The sequence below is a fragment of the Zonotrichia leucophrys genome, chromosome Z (genome assembly GCF_028769735.1).
Source record: "Zonotrichia leucophrys gambelii isolate GWCS_2022_RI chromosome Z, RI_Zleu_2.0, whole genome shotgun sequence".
NCBI lineage: Eukaryota > Metazoa > Chordata > Aves > Passeriformes > Passerellidae > Zonotrichia > Zonotrichia leucophrys.
In genome coordinates this window covers 22,335,081-22,347,145 of record NC_088200.1, presented here as the reverse complement: position 1 = coordinate 22,347,145, position 12,065 = coordinate 22,335,081, and the positions used below count along the sequence as shown (strand labels likewise).

Sequence of the window (12,065 nt, the reverse complement as noted above, 5' to 3'; positions counted from 1 at the left end):
GTTGTGCAGTCAAACACACTGGAGGGAAGGGATGCCATCCAGAGGGACCTTGACAGGCTTGAGAGGCGAGCCAGTGCAAACCTCATAAAGTTCAACAGACCTAAGTGCAAGGTCCTACACCTGGCTCAGGGCAATCCCAGACACACCCACAGGTTGGGCAGAGATGTAATTGAGAGCAGCCCTGTGGACAAAGATTCGGGGGTGATAGTTATGAAAAAACTCAGCATGGGCCAGCAATGTGCATTTGCAGCTTTGAAAGCCAAATGCATTCCAGGCTACGTCCAAAGGAGTGTGGCCAGCAGATTATAGGAGGCGATTGTGCCCCTCTGCCTTGCTCTTGTGTGACCCACCTGGAGTCACCCACCCTGCGTGCAGTTCTGGTGTCCCCAGCATAAGAAGGACATGGAACTGTTGGAGCAAGCCCAGAGGCCCATGAGGTTGGTGAGAAGACTGGAACATGTCCACTACAAAGACAGGCTGAGAAAGTTGGGACTGTGCAGCCTGGAGAGGAGACCTCATAGCAACCTTCCAGTATCTGAAAGGGACCTGCAGGGAAGCTGGAGATATCCCAGCCCTGGCAGTGTTCTAGGCCAGGCTGGATAAGGCCTTAAGCAATCTGGTCTAGTGGCAGATGTCCCTTTCCATGGCAGCAGGGATATGAATTAGATTTTAAATCCCTTCAAAATTATTTTAAAGCCCTTCCAAACCCTTAACATTCTATGTGTTTATGGTATTTTTCTCACACGGACTATACAGAAGTTGGAACTGGGAAAACAGAGGTATTCATATTCAAACATGTGTCAAAGAAAATGTTTCGAGCTTTAGAGGAGACAAACAAAAATCTTTGAGCTTAAGACTGAAAAAAGAGCCCTGTCCACATGACTGATCTCTTTAATTTGAACTAACTGAAAATTATTTACCTAAAAATCAACTATTCACAAAAAAAAAGAAAAAAAACTTTAAAAAGTTACCTACAAATCGAATGCCTGAAAATCAAGGGTTAAACAATGATGAATGTACATGAAGCAGCACACTTCACTAAGGAAGAAGGAAGTCTGTTCTTTAGTGACAGACTAAAATAGAGAAAACCTGAATTTACTAGGTTATCTGTGAAGTACGCTGAGCACACCCATTCTCAGAGTGGAATACAAGACTTAAAGCAATGCCAGATTATACAGTGCAAGAAGATGGGTGGTTTCATGACGAATAATACTGTCTATTGTCGGTGCCAGCCTTCCAAGGGCTGAAGGCAGATCCCTGTTCATGTGACATGTGCATTTAATAACTGCTGGGTGCTCTGCAGGCAAGGGACAAACACTTGACTGTTGGCTTTCACAGGCCACCCAGCAGCTGTGGGGTCTGGGCAAGGGCTCCCCATCACGTTCTGCCTGGTGGCCAAGCCATGGCAGAAAAGGCAGGGAACCATTTGGATTCACCTGCACGTGGCCTGCAGGCATGGTTTTGAGTACCCCGCGTTGAAAGCAGCAGGCAGTTATCAGCAGATGCTGGTGTCAGCTAGGCAAAGCACTGTTATGACAACTATTCTTTAAATAGTGTTTTGAGTAGCTATCCCATACTAAATAATAGAAATATACCATAATATGAACAGTCAAACTTATTAACTTGGCTGTTATTGCTGCTGCTCTAATTTCACCTTTAGGTACCCAGATTTCTAAAAGGAAAGCAAAGTAATTTAATCTTACTTCTATTCAAGAAATTAAGTTTACTCTTTCCTTGCAGCAATCACACATTTCTAAAACAATATTCTTCTCTTATATCCCAGTGTCTTAGCTCTTACATAATTTTTATACCAATCTGTTTGCTAATTGCTATCGTGTGTTTTTAAATTGTAGTTTTTTATCACAGGAATTAGCATAGGTGATATTTTAAGTCGTATTCTCTTCAATTCCTTCCTCATATGAAAACATCTTTAATATTTTTCTTTTCTGAGGAAAAACTGACTAGCCTAGGAGAGAGAATGAGTTTAGTTCCATCATTGTGAAAATCACATCAAGTTAGTGTGACTGATTTTTATTTTCATACGGTATTGCACAATCTTACTTCAGAATTATTTTTATGAGTTAGATTTCTACAATGAAAAGCTGTCTTTGGTGTCTCTGTATTTGCACATTACACATTTAGAAATACAGAAGTTTGTCTGAAGTACATTTTCCTCTTTTCAATCACAGGTTTCTCCAACTTCATAAAGGTAAAAGAAGAAAAACTATTACAGGATTCACAGATGTAACCTTTTGTGATTATTTGATTTTTTTAAAAAATTGTGATTTCCAACTGATGATCATGAAACCAAAGGATTTTGGTAGCTTACTTTGTGCCAAAGCAGTTTTTACGTAATAATTATGTAATCAGAAACAAAATAAGATGGTGCTTTTTGGGTTTTTTTTTTTGGGTTTTTTTTTTGTTTGTTTGTTTGTTTTGTTTTGTTTTGGTTTTTATTCCAGGAATTAAAAGAAACTGAAAGCAATTTCCATACTCTACAAGTAGAAGCATCAAAAGAAAATATCCTGCATGCAGCATCAGGCTTCAGAGAGAGGTATTTGACACTTTGAGTAGATCCCATAAAATTTATTATTGTGTTTCAATTTAGGTAGAATGCATCTGTGTACTACTCAAAAGAAGGACACAAATTTCACCTGTGGAAGAGAACAATGAATGGCTCATTTCCATTCATAGCTCTGCATGAAAGGCTTTTCTCTAGCTTAAACTCCACTGCAGATAGTACAATGCTATTTTTGTTTCATTTTTTCAACCTCATACTTGGTAAATCACTTAATTAATCATATTCCAATCCAAATGTGAACTGCAAGCATTCACATAAAGAAAGTGGAAAAAAACCTGAATGCTTAGCTAGTCCATATCCCTTCTTTCAAAAGTTCATTTTTGTAAAATAAGACAAAAAAAGCAGATAAACAATCATCCACCATAACATTTTTTAAAAAAAGTAAACACAGAAATAAAAATTTAGCTTGCTTCCATCCCACTTTCACATTTTTTTTCCCTGGGAATGGTAACATACCACTAATAAAAAAACTACTTCTTCCTTCAGTAGGGGAAAAAGTTATTGTCTGTATGGTTTTAAGAGAAGAAAGAACAGTATTTTTAAAGTCCTTAGAAGTTACTAAGAAGTCATGAATATAAGAATACTTCACCGAGAACATTAAAACCATAAACTACTACTGACTACAACTACTACTTTCAAATACAACACTAAATAAAATACACTGTTAAAATATAGTTTACATCACCATCAAATTCTCTAATACAAAAAGCATGAAGTAGGAATTTTATTCAGGAAATAGGAAAATAAGTATCTCCCTTCTCTTAATTTTCTTCATACCCCGCAAATAATTACATATATACAAACATTTAAATACTTCTTTGTGAGTTACTTTCTTTTGAATTAGCACTTACCTTTCTCTTCCTCATATTAGACATTTCAAGTAGCCTTCAGACACCAGCTGAGGTTTTCATCCAACACACAATCTGATAAAGCTTGTTCCCCAGTTCTAACTAAAGGAAACAGTGATACAAAGCAGTAACAACAAAATCCCATGTATTAAATTGATAATTGGGTTTGGTTGGTTGCTTTTTGCTTTTGGCGGGATGAGGAGATTTGAAGAGAATTAAGAGATGAATCAAAACTCCTTGACACAATGTTTTTACTCCAGTTATGCTGACAACCTTGTGTCACCTTATGATCAGGGACTTGAGTTGATCTGCCCTTATTTATGTATCAAGTAAGGACATGATTAGCATTCATGATGTCACTGCTTGAATTTTGAGTAGCAGTCTGGAATAAAAGCATGTCCAAAACATTTTCCAGATTCATGGTAACTTGCTGTGAGTGTGTATTGCCACCTAGAGTGTCAAAGTTATAACTGTAGGCATGGAAGGAATTAAGCCAGCCCAGGCATATTAGTTATTATGAAATGCTCCTTTGAGCACAAGTTTTGCTGCAGAAGCAGTGAGTCTGTGCAGTCAAACTCCTCTTCCCACAGTCAAGGTCAGAGGCTTTCACAAAAGAATACATTAATTTCCCCAAATGAATCTACCGCTCTGGTTAAAACATGCTGGGAGATGCTGGACACTAATTATCTTTAATTTCACCTGGTAACATATACGTTTGCACACTTTTATCTTCTTTATGAAGGATCCTATATATTTTCCAAGCTCCTACATACAAGCATTTTTTTTTAACATCCACTAAACTCCTGGCCAACAGGAAAAAAAAATCAACCAGCAACTGTCAAAACAGTGAAAAACCTATTATTTTATCAACTATTTAATTGATACTATATTCAAATTACTGTAATGTTGCTCTGCTGAAATGGAGCTAATGCTGAAAATATTGTCATTGATCTGCTGGCCAACTCACAGGCTGAGTTACTTCATGATCCACCTTCCATCCCCCATTTTTTCCCTTTCCTTCTACCACAGTCTACTGACCCAACACACGTTCACTTATGCAGCCTGTTTTTCCCAGTAGTTCTTCACTTTTCTGATCTGGACTGAGCTCTAATCTCTTCCCAGAGACTTATCTATCTTAGGGAACCATAGACATAATCAAACTCTTCAATAAACACAAATCAAATAATATAAATTAGGCCTTTAGTTTAGAATAATGCAAAAGACTTACTAAATGTTGGTCATGCTACTTTGTTGTTTAAATCTGCTTTGAAACATATTTAACTTTCACATCTGACTTGCTATTATTCCTGTACCCTTACTGTGCAACTTGCTGATACTGCACCTGATCAACCCGGGTGGGGTCTAGTTACCCCTTGCAAGTTCTTAAGCTTGTGACACTGGTCTTTCCCTTTAGAAAGAAATATTACAGAGAATACAAACTCCCAGTTAACTATAGAAAATATTTTTTTTTCATTCTGAAATTTAAAACCATATCAAATTAAAACTGTCAGTCAGTATGCAGCTACTGAATTGTTGCAATGTGTGATGGCATTTCTTCATCCTAAAAGAACATTTTCTTTTCACTGGATGTTAATGTATATGCAGATTAAAACTTACATACAGTTTATATGCAGCTTTGGAATGAAAGGTCTCTAGAAAAATGGAGACAGAAGTCAAGACCAGCAATTTGGCAGTGCAGTGTCACATGGCATCTGCAGACATCAGACACTGAGAAATGCAATTTCTTATACCTTTTGTCAGCTTTAGTGCAAAATTTATGTGATCTGTCATCACCCCTCATTACTGCTCCAGCCTTTTGCATAACCCAGACTCTCAAGAGTAATTTCAAACAGTTTTCCAAGGCTTTTAAATTCACTCTATTTGCAAAGAGATGAATGGAAAAAATGAATCAGCTCAGGAAACACTCTAAAAGTAACCATAACATTCCAGCCCATAACAGAGTCCACAACTGGAAAAAACTATGAGGAAAGTGTTTGCCTACAGCACAATTGCAAATGAAGTAAACATATGGCTTACAGCATACTGCAAGCTTAATTTGTTGTAAAGGACTTATTTATCTGGTTATGGGACAGATCAAACATGTATTTGAAAGACCATAATAAAACATCTTCTGTTCCATGAAAGGAGTGGAATGACAGATTTTAATCAAATGCAGGCTATTGCTAGGATGTACCTACCATGAATGAAGCACCAAGCTGATTTTAAATGAGCAGTGTGTTGCAAACATACTAGCTAATAATGCAAAATACTGGATCCTGAGAACAGTGGATGATCTGAAATATTATAGAATTCACAAATACAGGAAAGCATGTATTATAGAGGGTCAAAAACCCCTAATCATATAACCAATTAAAATACCTCAACAAATTAATAGATCTATTTTTTCACTAATTTATTTTGGTTATAGTAAACATGAAATAGCAGTTCTATAGCCTTCTTGCCATAAAAGAAGTTTGTTTAAAAAAAAAAATTCAAAGTATCTCCTAAAACAAGTTGGTGTATTTGAACTTAAACAAAATGTTAAAACTGAGAAAAATACATAGTGTCCAAATGTGTATCCAGCTAACCTGACAGAACGTAGAAGGATATCCAAAGCGGCACCATTAACTGCTTAAGTCCCTAAGCCACCTCCTTTCTCCTGAAGGTTTGAGATCTTAACAAGCTAAATGAATAAGCAACAAATACAGATAACCTATGCAGCACAAATTGCAGAAAAAGTTTCCAAGTGTTTACCAAGCAAGCTGACAAGCTCACTATTTTAAGCAAAAAGACCTAGTAAAACAAAGATACAGAAGCAGAAATCTTATGAAATAAAGTCAAGAACTTCACTTAGTAATAGTGACAAAATTTTCACATACACACAGGCAAAACTTTATTGTCCTTTAACAAACACATTATTAGAAAAAAATAAAATTCAAAAGTTGCCTTTTTCCATAGTGATTACAGAAAAAATACGTTTTCTGTCCTTAAAGACAAATCATATTCCAAAATGTAAGTCTTCCCACACAACTTCAGTCTATTATTAAAGACGTCTAATTGTATTTCAATATGTAAATAAATTGCAAATCACAAACATCAAGTTCATATTACACAGCAAAAAACCACAATTTGAATGAACTTCTGTAAAAACTTTCTGCAAAATTCACAGTCTCTGCAAAAACCACACCTCCTTCAGTATAGTTTGAAAAAGTGTGTGTGGTCAGTTTATATTGCACTAACTTTTCTTGACACATCTGCCCAAACCTGTCATTCAGATCCTATCAACTGGTTCAGAGCAACATCACAAAGACTAAAAACAGCAGTAACTTTAGAATGAACTAAAAACATAAAAAAAGGGGTGCCCACTGCTATCCATAATGCAAAAAAGAGAAGGTGAAAAAACTTTTTCACAATGAAAATGTGAAACTTTTCGGAACAGCAGCAGCTTTCAGCAGAAAGTAGCCCCTTTTCCTTCCCCTTCTCTGCCACACTTGGTTTTTGGTTTGCATAGAAAAGGGAATGTTTTGTCCAATTTTGATGGACTCATTTTTTGGTTTAGCTATTATACAGAAAAAAAAAGAACACATTAGAAATCACAAAAGTTTGTGTGCTTTATGATAAAATCACATGTTAAAATACTCCACTTTCAGGTACCACACGTTTTTTTGTTTAGGACAGACAAAATAATTCTGCATTTCAACATGTAACATATCCCCATATCTTTTAATTGCATCCCGAAGTTCTCATTTTCCTTATTCTTCTTTTAGTCTGCCTCCATGTCTTCAAGTATTCCTGTTAGACACTGTTGGCTCCTCCTTACTGCACACCTTCAGATAGCTTCCTCTTAAGTACCCAATATTGTTCATCCTATCCACTAAGGCAACTCAGATTTGCTTTTAAAGACTGCCACAACAGTTTCTCCAAGACCGCATAAACATGCTTATTATTCACCCAAGGAACAAAACCCCATCTAAATGGAAACAAGTTCCTTGGGAACAGATGCACAGCTATGAAACAACTGATCAGGTTTCCATTTCAGTTTCTGCAGTATCAGTCCTTGCAGCAGTTTTGGCACCCGATGGAGGCTCTTCATCTAGGTTCTGAATATCAGACAAATCAATAGCAGGCAGTGGTGCTCTCCAGTACAGGAATGAGTTATATTGACAGAATTCCTCTTCTTGCTTTGAAAAGAGACAAATAAACAAAAAGTTAACAAAACATTAATGTATATACCAGCAGCAGAAAATAATAAAAAGAAACCTTTTATATGAGAAACTGAAACTAGGAACAGTTACTCAGCTATTACATATTAGCAACTACTTTATGATTCTTAACTAGATCATCATTTACTTCTGCCTTTTCTAATACTCTTGCAAAGAATTATGTAACAGCTTCCATATTCCACACGTTTATTCAGCTTATGACTTTTGCACAGAAAAAAAGGTGTAAAACTTGTGCAGTTACTGGACTTTGCATACAAAAATTGCTCACTGCTTTTCCTTCTTGTAATAGTATTCAATTTTCATGCACATTTAGAAACATTCAAAAGAATGTATTTAGCTACTTAACAGCGACTCAGAGGGATGATACATGCAGGATAAAGAAAGCATTTTAAACAACATTCTATTTCCTCTTTTCTGTATCCAATTTTTGTATTCAAGAGGGGAAAGTTTAAGAATCACAAAATATTCTGAGCTGAAGGGACTCTTAAGGATCAACAAGTGCAGCTCTTAAATGAATACCTCATATGGGGAGCAAACCCACAACCTTGGCATTATGAGCACAATGTTCCAACCTATCTAACTAGATAGTATCTCAAAAAATCTTGGGAGAAACAAACACATTCTCATCTACTAATTTAATATGGCATCAGAATTTGAATTGTTTTTTAAATGTCTATGAGAAAGTGCAATGCCTGTTTATAGACATGTCACAGTTATCAACAATGGCTAAGCTGTACATGCTCTTCTGGACATGATACATCTAGGCAGAGGAATGAATTAAGTGATTGCTTAGGTCATGAGCATGTATTTTCTTCCGGTACATAAAAACAGTGTATGCTGACACAAATATAAAAAAATGCATTTTCATATTATATTGGGTTTGCATTTTTTCTAACATACAGTTAGAAGTTTTAAATATTTTACTTCACTGTCTCAGCTGTAATATAAACTGAACAGAAGTATTTTTAACAAATAAACCGGTGTAATTGTTTTGGTATTCCTGAGATACCAAAATGCAGCCTGTGGGGGGTCAAAGCACCACTGCAATCTACACTGTGACTAAGCCAACTTCAATGGGCCTCTACAGTGCGGCTCTTGAAAATATTAATTACTTGTCTGTTGGTTTTGCAACAGAATAAAAAAAAACAGTAGTGAGTATCATCCCTACACCTTCTCAAATACTGAAAAATTATGCTTTCCCACTCTTCCCAGAAGACAGAAGTACATAAAATCACCATACTTCTCATTTAGAGAATACATTTTTCTATTTGTTACCACACAGACCTCTCCTGAACTACAATCTGTTGTACCAAGCAACATCTTTCTGCTACAAAACCCCTGCATGATTTAAAACCTGTAATAATTAGGAGAGGACGAAAGGTGGAGACATTTCATAGCAGTAAGATGGCTCCTTGCCTACAGAGTTCTACTAATGTGGATTTCCCCACTGGGAAAGTCTGTCTTCAGAAAACATTAAAGAACCAAAGTTCCCATTAATTGAGACCAAAACAAATTAAATTACACCGTGATACAGGAACAAAAGGACTGATTATACTGAAACTGGAAGAAAGCCAAACTACAAGTAGTTGCCCATTCTTGTAAACTGGAAGTTTTGTACTGCACAGCATTAACAACAGTTGACAAGTGTGGAAAGGATGACTTTCCAATCTGTACTGCAGCACAGGCAGTATCACTCACACAGAACTGTGCAGGGCAGGTGGCTAACAAATTATTTTAAAAAATCTTAGGCAGTGCAGTTTCAGAAACTGTCAACTAATTTTACAAATTCTCCTCTGCATTATTTGAATTCCCCTGACATTTTTTTTTTTAAACTGAGAGCTAAGTACTTAAAATCAGAACCCTGATGCCTTGTATGCATAAAGTGAATGACAGCACCCTCGTTTCAAAATTATTAGAGTCTAAGAGCTCATAAACACTCAATTTTGGACTAAGACTACATACATAATTACTCTCAAAAGCTTTCAGGTTTACAGATCAGCAATACTGCAGTGTGAAAATGAAAAAAAAAAAGTACAAAAGACAGGCACAAATGCTAAACATTCATACCTAGAAGGCAAAATAAAACACCAAACGTTCAGCTTCAACTAAGTAAGCTTCCACATAGATTTTGAGTAGAAATTCTATCAAGGTAGGCAACAAGGTAGGCAAGCTCAGAGATACAAAAGCCCAGTTTCTATAAACTAAGTTGCATAATATTTAAGGAGTTAGTTTTCCAACTCTAGTTGCAAAAGTGTACTTTGAATTAAAATAATCTTTCTTCTCTGGCCAACCGCAATATGATGCTTTAAACTTTAACACAAATACTGTGAAATTAACAGTATCCTGATCATACTTATTAATGTAATGAAATACACAAGCCATAAACACCAAAGAATAATACCAAGCTAGAGACTGTATTTTCAGAAAGGTTTAAAAATCATAATCAGAAATAGCATTATAAAGTATTTAAAATATACAGGTGGGACACACAAAAAACAGAAGAAATATCTCTAGCCCAAAGTGTTAATCAAGATTTATTTTAAAACTAAAACATTTTTTACACAATACTGTGCTGACAAGAAACAACCTGTTAAAAATATTCTACATGAAGTACTAATCTTTACTGTGTGGAAATTCAAGGGGCTTGTGGCCTTCTGATCACTGCTAAAGCTTACAAAATTATGCCAAGTAACACCAAGAGCAAGTATACCTGTGATGGGAGTCAGACTGTTCTGCAGAGGTTTGTTCAATTTGTTTGATTACTACATTCGTGAATATATGTGCTCCGTCTTCAAAACTAAAAGAAATGCTTGTGCTTAAAATGGCTGTTTAATATTCATACCACACAGAATTCTTTCTGAATTTCTTCCTGCCTTAATTTTACCATCCATCATCAATAAAACGTACTAACAAATCAATCAACCAAGAAAACACAAAAAGGCAGAGCATGAAAAACAAAAGCCACTGTTTTCTTTACAGATCGTATGTGGGTGTTATACTCTGAGAGGCCTCAAATTATCGAAATTAGAGTCTACAACAGCCAATCAAAGCCCATCTAACCTGATCAGACTTTCTGCCACTTCCATATAACTGAGTCTAACAGTTTGGTCTTTCAAGATCCAGGTGAGAGAAAAAGTTAGTTTAATATGTACCAAACTTCTATGTTTGAAATGTGTGAAATATGATCACAATCTGCTTTGGTTGTGCAGAGTTTTTGGGTTTCTTTTTTTAATTACAATTTTCTTCGTATGTACCAAATTTTGTTTTCTCAACTACTGTGTAAAATGCAGTCAAGGCCAGGAAGAAAAAACGTATATTATTCAAAGTTAACCACAAAAGTCGTTTCAATATACTCTTATCATTATGACACTGATGCGCTCCCTCAGACCACTGCCTCCGCTAAATGTTTTGGTTAAAAGACAACTCCGGCATTGCTATTAAATGTCAAAACAATAAGTTAAGGAAGCTGACGCTGTAGTGAGCCGAACCCTCACCCTCACGCAACAGAGGCGACACCAGAATAACCTCTGCACGCTTCCACCGCACTGCTGGACGGGGATAAAGCTGAGCATAAGCTCGGGTGAGGTGGACAGGCTGTTTTATGGCACGGAGCGGGGAAGGAACCGGTAATGCTGGATGATACTTCTCTAGCATCGAGGAAGACAAAAGCAAAAGGAGCTTTTAGATGCCCCGGCCAGGAGGCGCAGATGAGCCCGGGCGGCGCTGAGCGTTCCCGGCGAAAGCCCGCCAGCACCCCCGGCGGACACCCGCGTCCTGCAGACACGCTTCAGCCGCTATCGGCACCGCCCCCCGCTTCCCTACCCGCGGACCGACTGACGCGGGCCCGTCCCGCACAGCTACCTCGGCGGCGGCGGCGGCCCGCTCTTTGCCCCGGCCGCCCGCGTGTCCCTCCGCCGCCGGCGCGTCCTGGGGCGCCACAGTCCCGCCGCGCCGCCGCCGCCCGCCGCCCGCGTCCCCCGGCTGCGCACGGGGGGCGCCGGGCCCGAGCCGCTTTCCCGGCGGCGCCTCCGCCTCCTCCAGCGGGCGCTTGAGCGCGGCGGGGCCGGCGCCGCCCGGCTCTGCGCGGGGCCGCCGCTCGCCCGCGCGGGGCAGCGCCGGCTCGCGCAGCAGCCGTTTCACTGGCACGTGGCACATCAGCGGCTCCGCGCGCCGCTTGGCCATGAGGGGCCGCGCGCCGGCGGCTCCGCGGGGCTCCTGTGCCCCGCCAGCGCATGCGCGCCACGCTCGGCGCCGCCGCGAGGGGCGGGGCTGCCCGCCGCACTGCCTGACGGGAGGAGCGGGCGGGCAGCGCCCTCACAGCCCAACCCTCACCCCGTGGGGAAGGAAGGAGCGGGAAGCGCCCTCACAGCCCAACCCTCACCGCGCCGGGAAGGAGGGGGGAGTGCCCTCACC

General features: G+C 38.9%; 1 protein-coding gene across 1 annotated transcript; it reads right to left on the bottom strand.

Moving 5' to 3' along the window:
- Positions 1 to 5,938: 5,938 nt before the first annotated feature.
- CZH9orf40 (chromosome Z C9orf40 homolog) lies at positions 5,939 to 11,874 on the bottom strand. Its single transcript, XM_064735863.1, has 2 exons — positions 11,514 to 11,874; positions 5,939 to 7,610 (listed from the first exon to the last, which is right to left on the bottom strand). Exons 1-2 carry the CDS (start codon positions 11,832 to 11,834, stop codon positions 7,452 to 7,454), a joined length of 480 nt encoding a protein of 159 aa, XP_064591933.1. The 5' UTR covers positions 11,835 to 11,874; the 3' UTR covers positions 5,939 to 7,451.
- Positions 11,875 to 12,065: the final 191 nt, after the last annotated feature.